Genomic DNA, 26,770 nt, shown 5'->3' with positions numbered 1-26,770 from the left:
TCAATTGGTTACAAATGTCTTTTTGTTTGTCCCCAGGATACTATGGGGACGGCCTAAATGCCATCATTGTGTTTGCCGCCTGCTTTCTGCCAGACAGCAGTCGGGCGGATTACCACTATGTCATGGAAAATCTTTTCCTGTGAGTGATACTTACCACAAAGTGCTTTGAGTTAATGTCTGTGAGTGTGTATGGCAGATAATCACGTTTAATAGAAGGAAATCAATGATGTAGAATATTCTAAGCCTTTGATAAAAAGTCAGTGAAATCTCTGTCTAGGAACACTGCTCAAGAGACTAAGACCTTTAAAGTCACTCTTGTCAGTAGAAGTGATTGAAAACTAAACAAACACAGTTTGGCCTGTACTTTAAAATTGTATAACATTTCCCCTGGGTGAAGTGTTATATTTATTTGTTCCCTGATAAAATGTTCTTAGTCATCTGATGATAACTTTAGATTTGCCCTTATTTAATCTGAGTTGCCCTTCGTATATGATAACATTGTTGACATTTTTGAAAGTTAGCTTTCTCACCCACATATTTTTCTAGTATATCTGCATGTTTTTTAAAAAAAGATAACTACATTTAAATGAACAATGCTTACTCTCAGAAATGATCTCAGTAACTGCATTCTTCTCCAGGTGAAGAGGTAATATGCACAGCCATTCTTAAACGCCATACACCCTGTCATTTAAATGTTATGTAATTATGGTATAGATAAGATGAAGTATTTCATGTGGGAACTGAAAACACTCCTCTTCCTTCCTGTGATCAGATATGTAATAAGTACTTTGGAGTTGATGGTAGCTGAAGATTATATGATTGTGTACTTGAACGGTGCAACTCCAAGACGGAAGATGCCAGGACTGGGCTGGATGAAAAAATGCTACCAGATGATTGACAGACGGTAGGTGGGCTCTATTATTGAATCCCTATTTTTACTTTCTCAATAATTTACATTTCTAACCCCCTCTTAATCTACCAAAAATGCAATTACATTTTAGGAACATTGAATTATGCAGAGTTGAGATAATAAATGATAAAATGTTAATCAAAGTGTCACTTGGTGCCCCAAACCTGAGTAAAGCAAATTCTCCCCAGATTTTGTTAAATGTTGTAATCTTGGACATGCTGGCCAATCTGTTTTAAACTATGCAGATGTTATTGCCACATGGAGGCACAATTTGAGCTAGTAAAGCAGCATCCCTGATTCTTTTCTGGTGTCATGTGGTCTTGATGCTATTTAGGTACACTGGGATTACTGTGATTTTGGAAAATGTTGTGCTCTTATTTTAGCATTCACTATCAATTCATGTTAACCACTAGCCCATATGGTGCCTTTGGATGCCCCTTCTTCAAGATGCCTTACTTTCATTCATACTGGTGTTACTAGAACAAAACACATTATTGCCATGTACAGGGACACTGTCATAATAAACATACAAATTCACATCTACAATAGGTGGGGCATCCACTTACAGGTAGCTCCTTACATGACAACCCACAAATACCCTGTTATAGTAACTAAAATTCGTTTAATGATCCAAACTTTCATAAAGTAGCATTACTAATGCTAAAAAAATATGCCTGAAAATCAAGAACATTGAAATGGGAACCTGAAGGCCAAACAACCACATGATGTACGGTTTCTATTTTCACTATATGTAAGAAGACACCAAGGCTCAGAGATCAAATAAATTGTATAAGTTTCTCTTAAGTGTATTCTTTTCAAAATAGCAAAGATAATGCTGACAAGAATGAAAAGTATTTTTAAACAAAACTATGTCATCATGGTTATAGATTTATGGACTCATGAATATAGCTGTTCTATTTTATATTTCTTCTGAGAAAATGAGGCTTGGATCATAAAAGTTTCAAATTATATATCAAAAAGCATTTTTTTCATTATTTATGACTGTTCTATATTTTCCCTACTGATAACAGTAACTTGCCTAGAACTCTCTATATGTTCTTATTTGGGAACATGCTTCTGTTTTAATTCCCACTAAAAATGGTTTATGAGTAATTCTTTTTCTTTTTCCAAACTAGATTGCGAAAGAATTTGAAATCATTCATCATTGTTCATCCATCTTGGTTCATCAGAACACTCCTTGCAGTGACACGACCTTTTATAAGGTATGATTATTATTACAGTAAAAGTAAAAGCATTACTAGTAGATTTTTAAAAACTGTATTAATTGACCTATAAACAAGAATGCGTAAACTAAGAGGGTAGTTAGGAAGACATGTTTGCATCTGCCTTTCCTGGAAAGACACTTAGGAGTATCCAGCAAGAGACCTTAACTAAGAGTGAGCATTATTTCATGACTGTTTCCACCCAATTATTATAAAACATGGTATCTCTGTTGGTTGCTGTAAACATAGAAGATAAAGTGGTGGGTTTCCATGTCACCTTACAGAAAGGAATAGACAATACTTTTAAAGTGATATTTGGTATTTTGTAGAGAATAGAAAAGGTAGAGTAACGAGAAACATGACAGTAGAAAATAAAGACAAACCAGGACAGAAGCAAAAGCTATGTCTTATCTTAGTTGTTCTGTTTTTGCTGAACAAGTACCATGTAGGTCACCAAAGTTGGGTCAAGAGTCTGGGCACCCGTGTTGATAGCTTTTTTTTTTTAATCTCCCATGAGGATTCTCAGTTTCAATTCAGTTCAATTCATCTCAGTTCAGGGACTGTTTATTTATCATTTATGTTGTGCTAGATGCTATATAACCGTACATTTTGGAAATGCAAAGAAAAGTAAACTAGACAGCACAATATAGAAGGACTTGGAACAGTTAAATGAAAGGGACAGTATGTATTTTCTAGAGAACTTTAAAAATACAATAAAATAAAGTCTTGCCTAATATCAGGATACAGATTAGATAAATTCACATTTTTCTACCTCAAAGTTATTAATGAATCCCTAAGAAAAATTCTGATAACTTTACTTCTGGAAAAAAAAAATGAGAGGTTAAAATCCCTGTCCACCCTCCACCCCTTTTTTTACATAGATTTTATTGTGCCTTCCAGATTCTACCTTTTTTTGCTCTATGTTCACTTGTAATTATTTAGCATTCCCATTTTCTACTTCCAATAATTGAGTAGCATGATTCAACCTAATTTTCCTTTGGCAAAGTCAGCTCTTTACTATGCCATGTCACATTGCCTTAAAAATAACATGTAATATTTAAAGTACACAAAAATTCATTTATTTTAATAATAGCAGAAAGTACTTGGACAAGGAGTACGAATCCATGTACACTGAATAGCTTATAAAAAGCATAATGTATGAGAAAGTAAACATTAGAATTGATATGAATTTATTGATTTTTTTAATAATTCAGTTTTTGTATTTATAAAACAGGTGTTTCTTTTTGATAAATAACAAAATATTTGTTGCTGTAAAATATTGAAAATGGTTATAATTAAACATTATTTATTGAAGCGAGTTTCAATATAATAATAATTACAACAATAATAATAAATTAGTGGATCATATTGTGGTAAATGACTTAAAATAATGGGTTACATTTATTGAGTGCTCACATGCATTATTTCATTTAATCCTATTGACAGTCTTCTGAAGGAAGTGCAATTTACTATTTCTGTTATACAGGAAAAAATCCTGAGGATTAGTGAGGTCAAACAAATTGTCTAAAGCAGGAACCAGCAAACCCACTCCAGGATCAGATAGTAAATATTTTAGGTTTTGTGGTGTATATTGTCTCAATCACAAGTACCCAGCTCTGCACTGTGGGACAGAAGCAGCCACAGACAATATGTATGCAATAGGTATGCCTGTGTTCTAATAAAATTTGATTTATGGATACTGAAATTGAATTTTCTACATATTTTTACGTCACAAAATATTTTTGTTTTGATATTTTTTCAACCATTTCAAAAAACATAAAAACCATTTTAGCTGAAGAACTGTAAAAAACAGTTAACTTGGCTTTGGCCTGTGGGCTGTAGTTTGCCAACCCCAGGTCAAAGGTAACGTAGCCAATAAATGAAACTCAGGCTTTGAACCCAATTGCCTGACTAATTCTAAAGACGATGCACTTGTACTTACACATTATATTTACAGTTTCATCATGCAAGACCTTCTTTAAATATCATCTTTCTAAATCTATTTACATCAGTGTAACCAGCTTTTACACCTGGAAAGAGAGGCCACTAAAGTGTAGCATCGTCTATTTTATAGGTTGTTGGTAGTGTGTTCACCCAAGACTTATCAGGAGGGCTAGAAGTGACTGTATGGAGAGGAAGTTTATTCATAGCATAGCCAGTGACCCAGGGTCAAAACTGCAAGTAAGATGCTAAAGGGTAACCGCTATGAGAGACCTATCTGACAAGTTACTTTTTAAGAATGAATATTTTATCTGTGCCAAGCACTGGGTTAGGTGCTGGAGACTGAGAAGTGAAGTAGCTCGGTTGCTGTCCTTACGGAGCGCAAAGCAGACAAAGGCAGACAACAAACCATTACAATGCAGGGTGCAATTAAAGCATGATGAGGGGCGAGGACTCAAGACGAGGGTGAATTTGGGGTAACAGGTGGAGGGTGAAGGCTGAGAATTAGCATCGAGAGAGACGCTTTTCGCAGGAATGAGCCTTCAAGAGAGTTTTGACGAACGAATAGGACTGGCTCGCTAAAACCAGGCAGAGGACACAGTAGGTGCAAGTATCCCAAGAAGGCGAGAGCGCGGCATGTTTAGAGAACTGCACGCTCCAGCAAATGCAACACTGGAGATGGTGGTTTCCCCTTGCGTGACTGCTTCCTCCCGCTCGCTCCACTCACTTGTCTTTTATCAAAACCTGAATTTAGCTAAAAAATCTGGGGCATGGGAGAGGCCCAATGTAGCGTATCATTGGTAGTGCTTGTTCACCCTGGTTTATCAGAAGGGCTAGAAGTGACTGTATGGAGAGGAAGGTTGCTCACAAGACCCAGGGTCAAAACTGCAAGTAGAATTGAAAGATGTATAGAGACATGACCTTTAAAGCTTCCTGCTAGGGCCCTGCTGGGCGTGGCTCAGAGGTTAAGCATCGACCTAGGACCCAGGCGATCAGGGTTCGATTCCCGGTCAGGGCACATGCCCCGGGGTTGCGCGCTCGATCAATGACTCTCATCATTGATGTTTCTCTCTCTCTCTCTCTCTCTCTCTCTCTCCTTTCCTCTCTCTGAAATCAATAAAGATATTTTAAAAAATAAAATAAATAAAATAAAAATAAATAAATAAAAGCTTCCTGCTAGAGCCCAGCCAGGCATGGCTTAGCGGTTGAGCATCGACCTAGGATACAGGAGATTGGGGTTTGATTCCCGGTCAGGGCACATGCCTGGGTTGTGGGCTAGGCAGCTGAACAATGACTCTCTCATCACCGATGTTTCTGTCTCTCTCTCTCCCCTTCCTTTCCTCTCTCTGAAATCAATAAAGATATGTCTTAAAAAAAAAAAAAAAAAGCTTCCTGCTAGAATGCACCATAGTTTAACAGAAGGAAGTACAGTTGGCAGACAGCTCAGCACGATCCCTGTAGACTGGGGGGAACTTTCATTTGAAACCATCTGAGAAAGTTCAATGCTTGGTCAAATTCCCTTTCAAGTGGAATAATACATTTTTAAAAAATATATATCTTTATTGATTTCAGAGAGAGGAAGGGGGAGAGAGAGAGAGACAGAGACAGAGAGAGAGAGAGAGAGAGAGAGAGAGAGAGAGAAACATCAATGATGAGAGTCATTGATCGGCTGCCTCCTGCATGCTGCTGACTGGGGATCGAGCCCGAAACCCAGGTAGTGCCCTGACCGGGAATCGAACCGCGATCTCCTGGATCCTAGGTTGACGCTGAGCCACTCCCGGCTGGGCCCAAGTATTTTTCTATGCATTTACACACATCTAAAATGATAACATTTAGATGGAAGTGGTTTGTCATACAAATATAATCATTGGAACCAGTTTTTTTGAACTTTGGTTCATCTGGAATGAACTCTTAGACTAAAACTTTACCAAAAAAACCTTAAATATATTTAAAATAGAATTAAAACTGAAAAGGGGAAAAGGAGTTTACATGTACTTTTAAAATATATTAACCATGGTAGATTTTGAAAAAACTAATGGCAAGATTTTTGTTTGTTAAAAACAACTAAACAAGCAAACAAAGGCAAACAAACCATAATCCAGTAACAGTGCAGAATGGCAGGAACCGCAGGATGTCATGTGATGTGTGGTCGAGTATGGACTCAGTCAGACTGCACAGGTTCAAATGCAGGCTTTGCCACTTGCTGATGGTGAATACTTAATTTCCTGTGTCTCAGATTCCTTAACTTTAAAAAGAATAATAACAGTGCCTACCACACTAGACTATACTAAGAAGTAAATGAGTTAATTTATATAAACCACTTGGTCTCTGGCACACAGTAGCTACTCAAACAATGCTGCCTTTCTGCTCAGTAAGAGTGCTGGGGCAAAGTGTTAAGGATATCAGGATTTTCAAGAAGAGGCAACAGCCTTAGGATGGATGAAGGAACAACTAATCGTGTATTTTTTTCTTTTCTTCTTTTTTTTCAGTTCAAAATTCAGCAGTAAAATTAAGTATGTCAGCAGCTTATCAGAGCTCAGTGGGCTGATCCCAATGGATTGCATCCAGATTCCAGAGAGCATCATCAAGTAAGTTCTGATGGCTCCAAAGATTTGATAAGAAATACTGCATGTTTGGGAAAGAAGGCTGGAAAATAACTCATTTCTTAAATAGTGAGGAAATGGCATTATCTTATGGTTAAAACTAATACTAAATATTCTCCAGCAATTTTTTTTTCTTAGAGCCCAAGATCACTGTTCTATTTTTTTTTTTTTTTTTTTTTAGATCCTCTTTCAGATAATCTTTTGGAATAATTGATTATTGCTCATTTTCACTTTGAATTTTACCACCATTTTGGAGAAAGCATAAATGTAACCTTAATCAGTACACCTATTACTTGTGTCTCCCATTCCACACAGACACAACAAGGTGTGAGAGTAGCTTGGATTTCTTCATCACTTTATAGAAAGTTATTTAATGTCTGCATGACCCCAGGAAAGGGGGGGGGGGAATTGCCCTTTCTCTGTTTTCTTTGGAATCCTTTTCCTTCACAGTTCCCTTCAGGTGAAAAAATAAGGCAGAGTGGTGAGGGGCACAGTTAGGAAGGTTTCCTTACACAGCACAGGGTAATTAATGCACCAGCACTGATCCTGAAGGTCGCAGGGTTATGCTACAACAATAAGAGTATAAATTAATTAAACAAACACTTGGAGCTGGGACTTAAAAACACAGATACAGGAGAGTGAACACTCCTATTTGTTTCATGGTTGCAAAGAACCGTTGCTTTCCGCGGATCATGGTTTTCTTTCACTTTGTCTGTTCACTAGTTTTTTATTGGAACAGAACTGAGAGGAAAGTAACCATCAGCTCAAAGAAAACAGACAAGGATACCCTATCTTCCTCCAGAAGATAGGTAAGAAAATGGACCTTCCAATCAGGTCACTCCCTCCAAAAAAGGAGTCCTCACTTAAAAAAAAAGGCACAGAAACTGGAAGGAAAGGACTCTCATTTAATGTGTTATCTATTCTGTGCGGGGCATGGAGGTACTCTCTTTACATCATTTACAGATAAAGATAAAGGAAGATAAGTTAGTAAAGAGAAATTGCTTGTGCGAAGTTTAAGTAGGAACAAGGAAAGATGGAACTAGAATTCAATCTCAGTCATCTTGGCACCCAAATTCCCATACCCTTTCTAGGTATATCTTTTGCCTCCTTTAACGTATCCATCTAAAGTCAAAGCTCAGGAGAAGATGCGTTTGATTTTCCTACATCCCAGCATCAGGCGTGAACCCAGGGTGCTGAATGAGCTCAGAGTGGCCAGCTGGCCCAGCTGAATCAAGCAGGGTGTCCATGAGGTCCTAGCACTGGCTTTAATCGTCTTTAGCTTCTTAGGGCTCCCACAACCAGCACACCTCACAGCTCTGGCCTGCTGCTTCAAAAAGGTGCACCCCCATTTCAAAAATCCACTCCTACTCTTTAAATTAAAAAAGTACAAGAACACCCACCTCCTATAAACTGTCCCTATTTGCAAAAGATGACGACGACATTCTCTTTTTAAGTGGAAATGAGCATTGCCCACACTCTAGGTAAATATGGTAATGTGTCTGTGGTGTGGCTGTTGGAAAAAGATAAGAGAGTGGGCTTTGGAAGCCTAGCATTGGATATGAACCTTCCTGCCTGCATCTCAAGGTCTCTGAGACTTCAGGCAACTTATTAAACCTCTCCGAGTCTCAGCTTCAGCCTTAGAATACTGGAGAAGTAAGGCGCAGTTCAAGGAATGGCCCTGAGGATTGAATGAAAACAAAGTATGGGAAGTGTTCAGAAAGCCTCCTGGCACAAAGTTGTCAGTCCAGAATGTTATTTATTATAATCATGTTGCTTTTAGAGACTCACTATCATATAGTGAAGTTTAATTGAAAAGTTAGATGTGCCCGGGGCACTTTTTGTTCATCTACATACATTAGTTTTCAAGAGCTCCATTAAAAAGTTACTTCAGAGGGAAAGGCTTCATTTGGAGAGGTTTTCTTCTGGAGGAAGAAATTTACAGCCATGCATGCCCTCCTCATGTATCCTTGTTGTCTCCTGTCTTCCATAATCCATCTCCTCTGGTCAGATTTCTGCCATTTTTGTTACTGGCTCCCATCGCCTCATTTTGATGTTATGCCATTTTCAAATTGATACAAGCAGTAGCTCCTTCCTGTCCTGAATAACATTCAGAGGATCTGATCTCAGCCAATCCCAATACCAATATTCAGCTGGGATGGAGCCTGTCACAAAAGGGCTTAAATGAAAGAAACACTTGCCTGGTTTGGAATCGGATTCATATTCACCGATTACAGTCATTTCTTGTTTGCTTCAGTGATGTTCTGGAACGCCAAATAGCAAATACTAAACTGTTGTTCCTAGAGGAAATACAGGGTTAGATTCCTTTGAGCCTCTGGTCACAACATTTTCGTCAATCAACTAATATATAACCTTGTTTTATGTGTTTCTGCTTAAAGATGCCTTATTTGGTATATATCGTTGATTCATTATTATTGAACTCACGGCCAACAAGAGTATAGAACAAAGTTTATCTAACACGCATATATTCTCCGTAAGGTGCATCCCAGCCTTCTTGTGCTTGGGATCACTACGCAGCATTTTATCACTATGTTTGGGGTCCATTTTAAATGGCAAAATACCAACAAAAAGCAAAAAACCAAACAAAACGTGGCACTTCATAGATGGCAGAAAGGACGCTTGTTTACAGCACGGGAGCTGGAGCGAGAAGGCAGAGCCTCTCTTGCTCCCCATCAGCTGGGAAAGCGCACAGCAGGTGGCTCCAAGTTTCTGCCGCTCTCTGAACGTGCTCGAGTGATCATGAAAGCGCCACAGGCATCCAGTTGGAGGCTGCAAATAAAGTTTAGCAAGTAGATGAATCTGCAAACAGAATCTGCAAATAATAAGTACTGGCTGTGTGTAATTAGAAATCCTACATTATTGATGATATATAATAGAAATAAGATTTCTCCCCAAAGGCAGTTGGACTGTTAGTTGGGTAGGTTTTTCTCTCATCTTCTGACTGTTCTTTGAAACGCCGCCCTGTCATTTTTTCATCCGTTCGTTCATGTTCCTCATTGCATCCGTTTTTTGTCTCGGAAGGTATGATGAAGAGAGATCTTATAAGAGAAGCGTGAGGTAAAAATCTCCTGAGCTGCAGTTCACGCTGGCCCCCCTGTGTGTGCGCCCCGGTGTCTCACTCGTGGGTGACCTCAACATGCGGCCAGAGCAAGAGCTCCCTGTATCGGTCCCTTGTGTATACCTTTCTGGGTCTTTGTCTTGTGTGAAGCTGTTGAGGTCAACCTAATTTGCAACCGAAGCCTACTAAACCAGATACATCCCTGACTTGGCCCAGGCTGCGAGCTAACTTTAACTGTACTCGACAGACAGATGTGGATGTTTTCAGCTTTATTCAGCCAGCATGTTTCTGATCTCCTTGCAACTTTTATATCCATCTTTATGAAGGATTTTGCAAAGTAAACGTATGTAAACACTGAATGGGAGGAAATGACGCCACTTTTAATTGAAGGAGTGTCTCCCAGGGCTCCAGAGGATGGTTTTTAGAAGCAAACACACTCCACTTATGTTTGGCTCTGCTTTGCTGGGTGACTGTCTCACGCTCTGCTTGCTTTTTTCCTTTGTTTTGTTTTCTACACTGATAATTTTTGCTCGTGCAGACTGGATGAAGAACTGAGGGAAGCATCAGAAGCAGCTAAGTAAGACCTGGTTTTCGTTCAGCAGCTGGCGTGGTGTTGGCTTGCATTTCAGGAATGAGTTGGGAGAGCCTGCATGTCGGGGGGTTATATTTTTGCATCCTGATGATAATGCTGCACTTTAAAAGTTCCCTTTGTCCTGTGATAGATGCAGTTTGTTACTTGTACTATAGTCCATTTCCCCCATGATCTTGGTTACCTTGAAGAATGCATTTGTTACTGTTGTTTAACTTTTTAAAAAATGTACATGCAGTTTTACACACCACAGCAAAAGAACACATCATAGGCACGCACACACACACACACACATAGTATGTGTATATAACACATATAGTATACTGATCATCTGGATGTTATATTAGGCAACAAAACCTCACTAATTCACACAAAGGGAAAGAAATGATGGCAAGTGGCAATTTAGAATATTTTTGTAGAACCAATTTAATCACTTTCCAATATTTTTTTTAACACGTTATTTAGTGACTTGGAAATATTGCTTAACTAACAGCTTCTGAGCTATTTGGAGGAATAGGAAAAATATCATTGCTCACTATTGTTAAAGTATAATTTTCAAAAAGGCAAAATCATAACTTTAACACAAATATAAAATGAATTCATGCCAGTGATTTTATTTAACTGATTACTTAATGAAAGAACCAGTAAGGTGTTAAAACCAGTTCAAAGAGCATTACTGAAACAAGATACCAAAAGGCAATTAATAAAGGACTGTTTAGGGTAAGATCTTCGGGTTAGGTGCAAAACCGATTAATGTCCAGCAGGGTTATCTTTCATGCTGGACAAAAAATATTTTCATCTCTGCTCAGCAAAAATCTAAAAGTTAACCTCTGGCCCTGCAAAGTTGTAAAATAGCCCATCAGTAGAGAGTCAAAGCACCACTTTGAAAGAACATCCAGTAATTTCCTTTTTTATTTCCAAGTTACAAATAATTTTCTGACACTACATGTTAAATGGAAACAAGTACTATTTGGAATGTTTGCTGTATTGAGCTTTTTCTCCATTTCAAATGTTGCTTACACTGTTAATTTTTATGACCAGTTCCCATTTTAATAGGTATTGCAGAAGCAGAAAGTCTGGACAGTGTGCAAACAGCTACAAATTCTGTATAAATAAGATCTTAATTAGTAAAGTTATTCTGCAGATTGTTTCCTCATGAAAACGATCCATTTAGATTTTTTTCCCCTCCAGCTCATTTCTATTGCAGGTAATCTGTAGAATTATTTTCCTATAGTGTGGATCTTTTGGGTTAACCATTCAAGGAAAGATTTTTGCTTTAGAAAGTTTGGCATTATAGTAGTTTACTGTTACAGTATTTCTATCCTCTAGTTTTCTTTTAATATAACTGACACCCAGTTAGACTAACAATACTAAAATTATATAAATTTTTACTTTAACAAAATCTTAGTCTCTAACTCAACTGTTAAAAACAAGAAGTTGTGGAAGGAAGATACTGGGAATTAAGGAACCGAATGTGGGAGTAAGGCACCCCTTTAGCTTTCATCTGTACTCAAACTGCATTGTGTCACGAGATGCCCCAGAGAGAAACAGCAAGGACTTTCTCTTTAAGATTCTCTCTCTCTTTTTTTTTTTAAAGAATAACATATTTATGAAATTAGAAAGTTGTTTTTAAGACCAAAAATGCTGTGTGTGTGTGACATCAATAATTTTCCAGCCAAGCCCACTAGAAAGTCACACAGCCCTGTTTTTTCATTAGTACCGTACAATCTTGCCTCCTTCCACAGACATCCCCTCCCGTATTTTTATTCTTCCTGCAGGGCTACCATAGAGAGCCAGTTATCACATTTGGTTTAGTTGTGTAACTTTCTCTTTTTTTCTCTCAGCCCCTTCATTTTGTTCTTTCCTACCCCCATACCTCTTTCCAAGTGGTCCTGAGACATCTTGATCTCATTCCTAAAAGAAGCATCAAGCTCATGCCCAGTACATAGTAGATGCTCAGTAAATTTCTGCTGCATAAACTGACGAATGTGCTTAAGATTAAGATTGGAGCAGTGGTTCTCAGGCTTCACTGAGCATGAGAATAGGCTGGAGCACTTGTTACAGCACAGCATCCTGTGACCCACCCCGAAGTTTCCGATTTGCAGGCCTGAGAACCTGTAGTTCTAACAAGTTTGCAAAGATGCTGGTGCTGCCAGTCTCAGGACCAGGCTCTGAGAACCACCTCCTTAAAGTAATTGACTGAATAAAAATAATTAGATTTGTCTGGGGGGGGGGGGAGTCTATGCTGACTTTGGATTTAGAGGCTAAGCCACCTGTCTGAATTCTTCTCCAATTGACCCTCCTTCTTTTGATGGTGACTTAATGCATGAGGAATTCAAATATATTTGCACATTTGAAAATGTGTAAGGAGAAAGGATTTTACTCTGTTACCCCACAGATGATTGAAATTCCTCTGTATCCTACCATTCTGGCATATTAACCACATCTTCTCAACAACCTTTCAGCCTCTAAGGTGGCCCCCCAACTCTTGGACAGACTGTGTGTGATGATTTGGGGTTCAGAAAACACGATCACTGCAGATCTGGACAGACTGTGTGTGATGATTTGGGGTTCAGAAAACACGATCACTGCAGATCTGTGGTTAGACTGGAGAAGCCGGAGAACACAGGCGCTTTCTATTAACAGACAGATGCACCCTGACTTTCGACATGACCTTTATTAGAAAGCTTCAGGCTGCTTCTAACCAAAGACAAACATATCCTGCCCGGGAACAAACCTACCCGTTTATCATGTGCTTTATTCCCACCAGTGTTTTTCAACATTCTCCCACTCTCCACAAACACTGCCACCCCCCAACCAGCACCTCTGACTTTCAGAAGGCGATTTCCCCAGCCTGCCGTATTGTTTCTTTAAAACTTTAGATCTATACAGAAAAGAAAATGTGAAGGTTAAATTGTACATAGGGAGCCATTCTTAGGCTGACAGTGGTGAAGAATCTTCTGCTGCCTCCGGAGTGACAGTATTCAGTGGATGGCAAATCGCTATTTTCTTTGGAAGGAGTATGCAGAGTTAAAACTAAGAAAAGCTGGGTTTGGAAGATTGCCCTTTCCTGATTCCAGTCCAGCTTTGCTAGGTTTTTCTAGCATGCTGTCAACACTTGCCTGACTGTCCTTGTTCATTGGAGTTGCTAAATATACTCCATAAAAATACCAGACCATCAGAGAGGAGGGTGGGGTTGCAGAGGGGAAAGCCCTCTGCCCTCCCCAGGGAGAGCTAGCCTTCTGCCATTAAAAAAACCAAAAACCTAACATTGATGACTGTACCTTGTTTTTTTGCAAATAGATATTTAAGTTTATGACATTATCGACATGACAAAAGGAGCTCTTGCATATAAAAAGGATTGCAGAATCCTTTTAACTAGTATTTGTTTGCCAACAATAAAAGACTTAAAGGAAGATGAAAAGTAAAAGTATTAATCAGAAATTAATAGAAAGCAAACCTGAAATTTGCTAACAGAGGAATCTCACCAATACGCAATATCAAAAGCAGCCAGTATTACACCAAAACAGCATAAACACAGTCATACACCATAACACAACTCTTATTTCGTGATTTTGTCTGGTTCCACTTTTCTTCCTGGACACTTTCAGTTCTGGTTATTGTTAGGATTCATTTGTCTTTCCCAAGCGCAGCTCAGCTGTATGGTGTCTTATTATTTTTCTGTAGTAACAACAGCAAGGAGAGCTGACACTGGCATTTTTCCTTGTAGTGTCTTGGAAAAATCTTCATTCTTGTGAAAACTGAAAGTTAAGTGTGTTTATATGTAAATGAAATTAGGCTGCTTGAGAGGGATTGTTCTTTACATATAAAATAGTATACTATTTGTATTATAAATAAAAATTTGCAATATATTCCCTGAATAAGCTAGATTGAAAAAAAATCAGGGAAAATGTGACAAAGACAGAAAAGCCCACTGGAGGTGTCTGGAGTTTTCGATCTTCCTTATGTTTCTCAATGATGAATGATTACTATATTTCAAAACTGACGATAAAAAAAAAAAAAAATCACAGATTAATCCATCATCAGTTTAGGTGTAGATTTGTTCAGTATTAGCAATGGGACAACATTAAACAGTTAAAAATGCCCAAACCTATTGTGCTTACAAAGTGGTGGCCGTGGAGAAATGTTCACTGCTTCTGGTTCTTTCCTTGCGCCCAGAACCAGCTGCCTTTACAATGACCCAGAACTGTCTTCTACGGAGAGGGGGTAAGACGCCGCATCACTGTGCTGTGTGGTTCCTTGGGGCATTGTCCGGCTGCACTCGGAGACAGATACACTGAGGACTGGGTAAACCTCGTGCAGATGTTCAGCTCATGTTCCCTGTTCCTGAAACTAGCAACTGAAAATGCGCTGTGCCGGCTTACCACTGTCTCGCTGAGCACCTCTCAAGTCCTTGCAGACCACCTCCGCTCATACCGGGCATTCTGTTTTCCCAATCCTAACATTAGGAGAAAATGAACGAGACAGCTATAAGAAGAGCATCTGGGCAAGAGCAATGCAAGTCTGCTTTCTGAATTAACACCGCCTAGTTTCATTAGCGAACGTTGGGACTTCCATTTGAACTTAATATTTTGATGGATGGGAGAGAGCATTTTTTTGTTTCGAAAATTCCAAGAGGCAGTTGAGTCTGGATGGGGCTGGAGGGATGATCTAGTCCATCTAGTCCCATCCTGTGGGAGATAAACATCAAAGGCGCAGTGAGTTCTTACCACATGTCAGGCTCTGTAAAAAGCTTCACACGCACAATTTGATTTTTATCCTCAGAATAAACCTATGAGGTTCATTTTATATGAAATGAAAGAGCAGCCTTGAGAGATGATCTGATACAGTTGTTAAAATAGCCCAGAGCTGGGACTTGAATCTGCAGTGCAGTTCCAGGGACAGTGGTTTTGAAATCAGAGAGAGGTGGTCTTGATGCTGGAATGGGTGTGCAACCTCTGATCTAACCAAAGACTAGACACAAAATTAGGTGCTTAAGAAAACAATTAATTATTGGCCAAGTCAGTTTCAGGAAATAAACTGTGGTCACCAGTGTGCTCTCAGAGGGAACCTTGCCATCCAATTAGGGGCTCCCGATCTGGTTTGAATTGTGGAGAATTTAACATTGTCTTTCTTCCCAGGAATCCAAAGGAGAGGCAAACATCAGATTTAAATGTGTCAGCTATTGTCATGTTTTGTTCTCTTTGGGCTTCCTTTCCCTCGAGGTTGTAGGGAAGTTATAAAATCACAGTGGAATATCTCTGCAGTTGCTGTGGTGACCTTTACAGTTTAAGGAAGTTTATGCACAAAAAATCTAGAGAAAAGGTCCCAGCCGAAAAGCACACAAAGAACAAAGACTGTCCAGGGAACTTTGAAATTGCACAACTCTTTTTCTGAAGTTTACACTTGTCCCACCTCTTAGAGATGAAGACAATTGCTTCAAGCAAATTGGCACATGGAAATTCTTCAAAGCAAAAATATCTGTCCTTTAGTCCACCGTAATTCTTTTTTGCCAATCTGTCCTTTCTCACCAAAACAGCGCCCCCTAGAGCAGAGTCCTGAGCTGTGTGGACAGAATGTCACTGGCCTATGGCTGCTACATCTGCGGGCTTACCCACTCCTTTGTCTACCTTGTCTGTTTTGTTCTGCATTTGTATATAGACCCTTTTGGGCTGGGGAGAGAGCAAAGCTGCTTCTTGTTTGGGTTCCAGGGCTGGGAGCAGAAGGGATGCTGCAAGTTGCTCACGTTCTTGCCGCTTCTCAGAACTCATTCTTCCGCAGGCCTCCCTTTCCTTCAGCCAGCTCGAGCCCACGGCCTTGCGAGGCGCAGACCCCAGTGCAGACCGAGATCTGGGATGCCGGGCAGGAGCGGCTAAGAATTCTCTCTGCTGTCTTCCAGCCCTGGATTTCTGGCTTTCTTCACTGTTAGAATAAGGGGCTTCATTTTCCTTCTTCTGGTTCCTGTGTGGAAGCATTTTACACCTTCCAGTATTGAATGGATAAGCTGCCAAATGGGCTCAATCAGGCCATGAATAAAATGAAGTGGGTCCTGATTCTGTAGTGGCCTCTCATTTCCCTCAGAGCGAGAAGGGAAGGTGAGGCCCATCTTCCCCCTCTTCCTACTGAAAACACAGAGTTTTAATTCATCTTTAAACAATATCATCGGACACATGTAAGGAACCCCATTTAACATGATAGAGGCCAAAATGGCTTATAGTAAAATTGTCAGAAGGTTGCTAGTCTCACTGGAAAGTTGGTTATAGAAAACAGCCCATTTGCCAAAGGTGAGGAATATTCTTTTCAAATTTCAATTCTGATTTTAAAAGTATGTGTTTTTTCCCCCCCCTCTAAAAAGCATGCCATTTGTCAAAGTAGCTCTACGTGCTTGCCTCCCTCACTTTTAGGGTTCGATTTTATTTATTCAGATGTGTTCTAAAACTTGCAACATGCCTTTTTATATTTTTACATACTAAAAAAAGCATATATGATTCAGGGAATCTGGTTCTATCTGGGGAGACTTAAATTAGTGGCAGCTTGATTAGCTCCACAAGATAACTGTTGTCTCAAAAATTAATCTTCAGTGTGGTTTCCTGTATTTACTTTAAAATTGTTCACTTTTTACTTTCTCTTGCTTCTTCCTATAAACTGGGGAAATAGGTTTCAATGTTTCAGTTTTTTGTTTACCCAAAGCTGAAGGGATAAATTAAACCCTAGAAGGTTTACAAAAAAGTCAGTATGACAAATGAGGTGTTTGAAAATGGGCATCATGACATAAGTGGGGGTTTTTCTGTGTGCTTTTTCCAAATTTTATCGAGGGTCTAGATGGTGAGACAAAGTGAGCATGCACTTTAAACTTTCCAAGATGACTTCAAATATCCTGACCCACATTCACACTTTTCAGACAGTGTGCCCCAAATTTTGGTGTAATAGATATTCTCTTAGTCTGTGAAGAAGCTAAATCATTATCAGGTAAGAAAGAATTAAATTCAAATCATCACGTCAAACACTGCAGACTTCTTGGAATAACTGCAGCTGAGAAGTATAATTTAGAAGCAAAAACAAGATCAAGAAGGACCTGTTTTGTATACTAGATAAAGCATACTAGATAAAGATCTAGGGATCGTAGTGGATAAAAAGAGGACAGCTCCACCGTGAAACTCCGCAGATAAGAAAACAAGTCAGATCCTTGAGGGAATAAAAAAAGAGATTAATATCCATGGTGACCTGACCTCTCCTAGCAGTTAACATGTCCAAGTCTGAAAACTCCCAAAGGAGACAAGAGTATTATAAATAGAGCAATTAAACAAACAGATGATTGTCCCATTTCAAAGACGCCAAGCTACTACTACTACTCTACTACTAGCACTGCTACTAACCGACATTTACTACGTGTTCACTATGTACGATTAAAAACACTTTAGACTTAATCCTCAGGAAGCTATGTGAAAGAGGGATGATTGTTCTATTTTACAGAAACAAAAATGGAAACTTAGAGAAGGTAGGTAACTTGGCCAAGACCCTAGAGCTAATAAGTGGTGAACTTGCTGAGGGTGTTTCAAAGGAAAGTGACTTTACTACCTGAAACTGGGTGAGCAGACAGTGTGGGCTCCCAATGGCTTTCCTTGCAAAGCTGCCAAGAGGAGCACCGCTCAGCGGCTGCAGAGGCCGCCAGCCAGTAACCCGTGCACTCCTGGCTCAGGAGGGCAGCTCTAAGCGAAATCTGCAGATACTTCCCAATGGGCCTTCTCAACAAATGAATTTTTTCTTTTTTCATGGCTGAAATTCTTCCTCAGAGTGTTCACTGAATGTAGCTCTCTTCTCTGGTAGGTACCAAGAAGTCATGATATGTTCACGAAGAAGCAAAAGAGAGACACAAGTGGCCCCAGGACATTTTAGACTTATTCCTGAGATATTGGGAGCCCACGAGGCATTCTTAAAAACAAGCTTTTCTTAGGTTATACGAATCCATCTCATTAAAGTAGGCTAACCCCTTTCAGGCAAATCCTTTGGCAGCAGAAAATGTTGGGGGAGTTTTGCCATTGCTGTTTCGTTCCAGGAGTACTTTCTTACTATTTAGCACTCATCAGACATTACTTATTCCAGGCATTTACTAAAAATTGCTAGATCCCTTATTTCCAAAGTGCCACAACATTCTCCATAGTAATCTATTTAAGGAAGAAGGCTTAACACGAGTCTTTTGCCTCCTTTGATCATTTCAAAAGGCGTAAAATGCTTCCAGAAACAGTTTTGCAAAAATCAAGAGATTCCATATTTTAGAGGCAGCCTTGACAACTAGGGGAGGATTGTGTTTTACCAATTTTTTCTAGCATAAAGAACTTGCATGATTTATTTTCAGTAAGTCCTTTGAGAGGGAAAAAAGCAAACGCGCGCCACCCCAAATCATTACTGAATGTTTCTTACTCAGTTTCTCTTTTTTTTTTCTTCCTTTTTTTCAAGTCTTGACCTGAAGCTGAAAGAAAAGCCCTAGTTGGCTGTGGCAGGAAGAAGAAGATGCTTTTCTGCTTCGTGGTTCTGTTGAAATACATCTACCTGGAAGGGACAGGGCGGATGGTACTGTTTCCCACCTTGCACTACCTGGTGCCATTCAAATTCCTAAGGGGAAAAGCAGTAAGGGAATTTGTTTACTCTTAACGTGTTTTATGAAATTGTGTGTATTATCCTATTTTGCCAATTATGTGCCTCAAAGATTTTAGTTGAACCTTAGCAAGAAAGTAGGACGTTCCATTTCCATATTTTGTTAACCCTGGTGCAGTGGTATTTCATCTCTTAGACTGGTATTGACCAATAAGATAACTTCAATTCACTATTAATTATGAGTGAATTTGCTTTCATAGATTAGCTGGGTTTCTCTACAGTGATCATTTTAGGTTTAAAATACACAGGGTTCAACTCTCCCTGGAAAAGTTGTCCCCACATAACTCCACTTTTAAGATCCTAAACTTGCTTAACACAGCCAGAAAACAGACACAAGTGAAACCACCGTCAGCTAAGTGCCATCTTGGTTCTAGTCCACATGAATGAATTGTCTCTAAGTTCCAGTTCACATCAATTTTATTTTAGTAATCAAATTGGGCATCATGTTTTCTGTTAATTAGTTTTTTTAAATCATTTCTCCAATGAATGTTAAAGACCTCTGCGTTGAGAAACTTAAGGATCATTGTTCACATTTTTGGTAGCTGTCTGTGCTTCAGGTCATAAACTTAAGTGAAGATATTGTACTTTAAATGTCAAGGTGTCAAGGGTAAGGTGACCCATTTAGAAATTCATTATTTGGTAACATGCCATTATCTGAATTTCTCTCTTACATACTTATAAAAAGTAATCTTCTTTAAAACATTCTAATTTAATCACAGATTTAAAAATTAAATATGAGTATGTACTATTGTTTGCAAAATAACCCTTTATCATCTTCATATACCCTTTAAAATACCAATGTGATTTTGAATCTATGGGCCTCTAATGGAGGGGATGGCGGACTACAGCCCAAGGTATCACGACACCTGTTTTCATCCGGCCTTCTAGTTAAGACTGGTTTTCACACTTTGAGTTGAGAATTTTTTTTAATATTGTATGACACATGAAAATTATTCAACTTTCAGTGTTCATAAGTAAAGTTTTACTGAAACACGGCCACACAACTTCATTTAAGAACTCTTTGTGGCTACTTTCACACTCTAACAGCAGATTTGAGTAGTTGCAATGGACCATGTGGCCTATAAAGCTGAAAACATTTCTTATCTTTAGATAAATTTGCTGAGCCCTGCCCTGGCACATACATCCTTTGCCCACTCCCTCATTTGTTTATGTAGATATTTGTTTCTCTAACAGAATGGGGGAGTAAAGCTGCAAACTAATTTCTTCTTAAAAAATAAAGTTGGGCAGAAAAATCTATGGCCTGCTAAAAAAGATTGTGTTTACATGACCCTCAGTGAAGCCCGCTAAGAAGGCTTTCGGCTGTTTATAGGTGTTGCTGAGGTCCTGATCATACTCTGGAAGTTATTCTTAGTCTCCAGTGTCACCTAGTACTAATTAGCAAAAACAAAACTGAAGTGGAAAATGGGGTTCCACCCTAATCTTAGGGTGGTAACTACACCCAAGAGAGCTGACTGTGACACTCTGAGCCCTGGGTATGATAAGCTTTGAAATGCTTTGAAGTGGACATCTTTGCACAGGTGACTGACTTTCACCAACTCATTGGCTTCATGTTGGTCTCCCACCCATCTTCCAGACATGCTCTCATACCTCCATAAGCCATAGTTATCTATGTTCCCCTCTTGGTCCCTATCAGCTGAGTGTCTTTGAGCCTTCTCCCTCATAACATCTGCTTGTCTTGTAGCAAAGCCCCAGAGCATACCTTCTCTCACAGCCCAGCTCCAGCTTTGGAAGCCCAAATGTTGCCTCTGTCTTAGACCTTAGTGTTGACATAAGTACAGTGACCCAGTATTCCCGTTTGTTCGCCCATTGACTGTTGTTGCCCTTGCATAATTATCAATGATGCTTCCTTTTGCTCAGTTGTGTCCCATTTTGGAAGATGAATTACATGGCCCCCCTAGCCACAGGAAGTAATGAAGAAGTCAGTGTTCAACTTAATGGTAAAGCCTGAGGACACAGAGCTCTTGATAGTGGGCTTTTGTTACATTCAATGAGACACGGCAACAATCTCACCATTCATATTTTCTTTGAACTGGTCCAGCCTTCTCATGGAAGACTACTCAGGTGGTATCCTGTTTGAAGTTTAACCTTCTTACACAGAAATTACAAGCATCCTTTCCAATCAGTGGTTTTATTTGGGCTGCTCTATGGGCTGTGTAACCATGCTGATAGTTAGGCATTTGCTATTTTCTTATCTTAAAAGGACAAATTAATTTCATTGCATGTGCTAGAGAAAAGCCACCATGTGAATTCAACCCAAATAAATAGAACCCTAGAAGAATCCTGAAGAAATCCCTAAGCAGATAGGCAGATGTAAACATTCACATTAGCTCTTCTAGATCATGCATCCTGAACATTCTTGCTTTGGTTCTGACTTCTGGAAACTGTTTTGCACTTTTTCTGTAGATTTGTAGTTAAGGGAACCAAGGGTTTGTTGGGGCAAAAGTATTGCTTTCCCAAAGTGGCAACGGCTCTTTGCTTAGCTCCTTGATTAAGACAAAGAACCAAAATTCTGCACAGAAGATACTGTCAAGGAGTGAGGGCAATTGCTGGGTATGGAAGAAAACCCTGAAGTTCCTATTGAAGCCATACAATGTTTTATGGGGTTATCTTCCAAGACACACTCCAAGATGTGTGAGGAAGTCACTACTCCAAGCTTGTGTGTTATCAAGATCAATTTTAAATATTCATTTATGGTACTGTGTTTGCAACACTCATCTGAATCACCATGCCTCCGTAGTTTGCTCCCTTAGGGACATTTATGTGTGCACAAATTAATCTTTTATATATTTGAAGGGTTTTCTACCATGTATTCGATTGCTCAGAGTAAAGTATCTATTAGACTTTGTTTGGGAAAATAAATTCTCCTTAAATAGTGTGGATTAATAATATAAAAATATGTAACAACACTATATATATATATAGCTTCTCTGTATAATTGAGAAATAAAAATCAGTTCCACAAGTTATGGCTTTCTTTCCTTGAGTCGGCGAGAATCTTCCTCTAGCTTCACTTTGCGGCAGCCTTATCTGGGTATCACTCTAGCTTGGCACTTGGTACTTGAAGACAGTATAAACTTTGGCTTTCTTGTCACTCAATTCTTATTCTTTTCATTTTTGCCTTCCATGCCTCAGTGAGAAAAGTTTTCAGAATGTGTGTTTACCCTCTGGGTGAGCAATGTCTCACATCGGAAATGTCTCCATGATTCAGGGTTACTTGATTTTGTCAGCTCCTTTCCCTGTCCCTTGCCTTTTCATGGCGTATATCTATTTTAAATCAAAATGCATTAAGTGGGGTTTTTTTTACTTTTACAAACTTTGGACAAAATCAGAGTTGGGAATTACCACTGTAACGCTGCCTCTCAGAAAATTGGAGTAACCGAATGAGAGTTGGCTCTACAAAAAGTGAAACGTTACATGTTCTCATGGTCTAGGAATGAGTTCTGGTGGATGTTGTTCCCTACCCAACGAAGGGAAGATAGACAAGAGCAGTGGTTACGGGCCAATGAAAAGCCTGATACTACAGGGTGGGCTGCTACCTTCATTCTGCTCTCTTTATGTTTATGTCACTGTGGTAGTGGGAACTGGAGGCAGGCTGGGTGTCCCGACCTAGGGGAGAGGATGGGTGAGATGTGAATACACACTGTGGTATATTACCCAGCTCTTAGGAGCAACAAACTACAAATTCATAGAGCAACCCTTAAATCATAGGGCAGAGTGGAAAAAGTAAGAAAGAACTCAATATTTATAGCATAGTGCCATTTATGTGACTGGTAATTCTACACACACACACACACACACACAATACTATGTATTATATAAAACCCATGTATGTTTAAGGACTTGGCGCGCTCATTAGAGTGAGTGCAGGGCGTAAGGGTAGGAGCAGGGATCCAAGATGAAGTTGGGAGACTAATTATAAAACAAAATAAATAACCTTTTTATGGGCTGAAATTAAAAGTAAATAAAATGAAGATACCTTAAACTTAGATATAGATGCCAGAATTTACAGCCATGGATTATAGAAAAGTTGCTTTAGGGCACCTTGGGTCCCCAGGGGGCTCTTCCCCTCCACAGCTTCTGGAGCTGTACCATTTCCAGGGGTTGGCCGCTTGGCAGTGTCGGTGAGCTGCAGCTGCCAGAAACTTGCGTTTGGTTACATCACCCTGTTTGAACATGGAGTCTTTTAATTAAGCTGGTGCCTTTCGACACATCAATCGTCACACAGCTGTGGGCTTTATAGAGCAAAGAAATTGCTTTGTGAGGCTAATTTTCCTAGAGAGTTTTACTTACATTCACCCAAAATGACTCTCTTTAGCCAGGCGAAATTAGTGATTTTCAAAATAAAGCCATTTTAAGGATACTTAGATAACAGACACTAATTAATAACTGCTTTCTGCTACCCCTCTAATCTCACCTCTAGTGAGAGACCTGCATCCTTGGTACTTGATCATGTCGCAAACACTCGTCCTCCTTAGATTTGTGAACTGAATTACCCTGTTTCCCCTGTATTTGCCATCGTATTGCTACATAACAAATTACAGCCTATTCTCAGGATTTGGGCTCGTTATGTCCTATAAAATCACTGAGAACTCTGAATGAGCAAATACTGAACCATAGCTCCTAGAGGAAATGCAGGATTAGGTTCCTGCCAACCTCCAGTCACCATGAAGTAAGTGATCAATACATAACCATGCCCTATGTGAGTTTCTGTTTAAATACACCATATTGAATATATATGGTTGATTCATTAACATTGAATTCACAGTCAGCATCCTGAATAGAACTCATGCCTGAACGGAGCTTATCTAATAGTGAGTTTCCTCCATGAGGCACATCACAGCCTTCCTGTGCTTAGGAACACTAGACAACACTTCAACTCTGTGCTTGGAGGCCGTTTCAAACAGTGAAATCACCAATAGAAATTAAATTAATAAAAAAACAAACAAACATGACACTAAATGGACCATGAAAAGGACAGGTGTTTACAAGATAAGAGTTGAAACAAGAAGGCAGAATGTGTGTGTCAAGCACGTCAAAATTTTCACTGCTCTGTGCATGTCCATGGTGACCGTGAAAGCGCACTGAGTACTGACTTGGGGGGTTACAAGTAAATGTTAGTGAGCCGGCAAGTTTGCAAGTACTCAAACTCCTTGAATAATGAAGACAGACTGTGTCCCAAAACTTACTGGTCTAAAACAACACACATTTATTCTCCAGTTTCTGTGGGTGAGAAATCCAGGCGCATCTTAGCTGGGGCCTCCGCTTCAAGGTCTCCCACAGGCTGCAATCACAGCGCTGGCCCGGGGTCTCTCACAAGACTCCATCAAGGTTCAACTGGGACAGAATATTCTTCCAAGTTCATTCACAGGGTTGTTGGCAAGACACGGTTTCTTGAAGGTCATTGGACTGAGGGCCTCACTTCCTGCTGGCTTTTTTCTTTTTTTTTTTTAATTTATCTTTATTGTTGAAAGTTTTACAGATAGAGGCTGTTCTAGTTCTTTGACTCAGGCAGCTTGTTTCGTTGAAACCAACCCATCAGAGCCTGCAAGCAAGATGAAAGTTAAAATTTTAAAGTTACAATTAATCACAGAAGTGAATTCCTGTCGATTTTGCTGAATTCTTTCTGTCAGAAATAAGCCACTAGATCCAGACTCAAAAGAGAGGATTATACAGGGGCATGAATACTAGGGGGTGGGAACCACTGGATGACATTTTAGAAGTTGGCCTACCACATTCCCTATGCCTCCTGAATTTCCTGCTTGACTTCCTCTCACCCGAAAGTGATGGTGTTTCTCTTTCTTTGCTTTTTCTGTCATTTCCCTATGACTTCAACAACACATTTCTTTAGATTATTCAAATCCTCGTTTCAATCCCAACATCCAAACCCCCGCAATCATTTTCTCCCTCAGTCTCTGAGCCCCCTCCGATCTCTGGGGAGGAAAATGGAATTCTCTCCCTTCAACGACCCGATGAAACTATTTTTTACTGTCCCGTTGTCACTGAAATCACAGACACTGGGATTTAAATCCTGGTTCTGCGTACCAGCTATATTACTTTGAGCTAGTTACTTAACTTCTTTGAGCCTGAGTTTATTCATTTATTAAATGTGGAGAAAACTCTCAGTTTACACATTTATGTAAAAGTTAAATGGAATTTAAATGCCCAGCCTTCTCTTCTCCACCCTCCTCATCTGCCCACTCACCAAGCCTTTTCTCTGTTAACTTGCCAGCTTCTCCAAGTCCCTTGCCAAGCCCACCTTTAGCGCGTCAGCTACGTCAGCATCTCATTTCCTCTCTGCCCCTCTCCTAAAGAGGTTAATTCGCTCTAACCCTTCCTCTTCTCTCAGATATAGCTGTTTTGCTCCATCTTCTGCCTGAAGCCTCCCCTAGTTCCTTCCAAGTTTTCCATTTCTTATCTTTGCTCAGTTTGCCTCTGGATTTTGGTTTTTACTTGGAAACAATCCCAAACTTGCAAGAACAGTAGGATAAATTACTTTTCCCGAAACATGTCAAAGTAAGCTGTCTACATAATGCCTTACCATCCTCGATTGCTTAGTGTATTTCCTACAAACAAAGACATTCCTCATAATCCAGTACAACTATCAAAGCCAGGATATTAACATTGAAACATTACTGCCATCTAATCCAGAGATGCCCTTCAAGTTTCACCTGTTGTCTCAATAAATGGCCTTTAGAGCAAAAGGATCCAGTTCAGAGTCACACATGGCATTTAGCTGTCACGTCTCTTTAGTCTCCTGCAATCTGGAACAATTCTTTAGTCTTTCCTTGACTTTCATAAAACTGACACTTATGAAGATTATTCACAGTTCTTCTGTGAAATGTCCCTTGACTTGTGTTTGCTTGTTGGATTCAATTTATCCAACTTCAACAAACAGAATCTCAGAACTGATTTGTGTTGCTTTCACTGCATCTTGGTGATGTTCACCTTGAACACTTGATTAAAATGGTGTGTACAAGCCTTTTCCATGGCAAAAGTTTTTTTTTCCCTTTGTAATCAATAAGTGTTTTGTTGAAAGATATTTTGAGTATATGTAAATATACTATTGCTTATCAAACTTCCAACTAATTCATTCATTTATGTCAATATGAGCTCATAGAATCCTATATTATCCAATGCTATAATCTGTTATGTATGATTATTTATTTTGATCGTCAAGTTGCCCTGAATCTGGCCAGTTGGAGCCCCTTCAACCTGGCTTCTGTGTTCTTTGACGTGTTCCCATCCATCTTTGAGTATTGTTTACTCTCTGGCCCAAGATATTTCAGGGTTCCAGGCTCATCTTGTATTTTCTCTACCCCAGCCTTTGAAATGACTCATTTCCTCAAGGAGCCCTTGTCCCTTTTAGTGGAAAATGATATTTGGAAGCCAAGATCTGAGGGCTCATTGCTAACTAAGGTGCTATTACTCCGAGAATGACTTAGGGACAGAGCTAAGGAAAACAACACACACTTATTTACATCAATATTTATTTCTTTGTATATATATGTTGAGATTCACGAGTTCACACTGATATTCCCATTCCAATCCAAAATTACAAAATTAATTCTATTTCTCTTTTAATATTTATAATTTTCTCCAGTGGTTACAATCCTGGTTCTCATTATTTTCAGCACATTTCTTACTTGGCCAATCCCCGTGCATGTTCCCAATCTTCCATAGCTTCCCTGCCCCACCCTCCTCGTACCATGTGCCTCTCACTCGCCCCAGGCTCTGACACTGCACACGGGGCTGT

At 39.5% G+C, this 26,770-nt stretch overlaps 1 protein-coding gene across 1 annotated transcript in view; it reads left to right on the top strand.

The window, feature by feature from the left end:
• PRUNE2 (prune homolog 2 with BCH domain) overlaps positions 1–21,805 on the top strand; it is a 205,300-nt gene extending 183,495 nt beyond the window's left edge. Inside the window, exons 14-21 of the mRNA XM_087822707.1 lie at positions 37–139; positions 773–904; positions 2,047–2,133; positions 6,564–6,662; positions 9,717–9,752; positions 10,292–10,330; positions 14,522–14,569; positions 18,800–21,805. Coding sequence (XP_087678833.1) covers positions 37–139; positions 773–904; positions 2,047–2,133; positions 6,564–6,662; positions 9,717–9,752; positions 10,292–10,330; positions 14,522–14,569; positions 18,800–18,830 — 575 coding nt within the window. The 3' untranslated portion in view covers positions 18,831–21,805. The remainder of the gene's footprint in view (positions 1–36; positions 140–772; positions 905–2,046; positions 2,134–6,563; positions 6,663–9,716; positions 9,753–10,291; positions 10,331–14,521; positions 14,570–18,799) is intronic.
• The last annotated feature ends 4,965 nt before the right edge of the window (positions 21,806–26,770 follow it).

Source organism: Miniopterus natalensis, chromosome 12, assembly GCF_054644295.1.
Source record: "Miniopterus natalensis isolate mMinNat1 chromosome 12, mMinNat1.hap1, whole genome shotgun sequence".
Classification (NCBI taxonomy): Eukaryota; Metazoa; Chordata; class Mammalia; order Chiroptera; family Miniopteridae; genus Miniopterus; species Miniopterus natalensis.
This window is presented reverse-complemented; position numbering and strand designations above follow the sequence as displayed.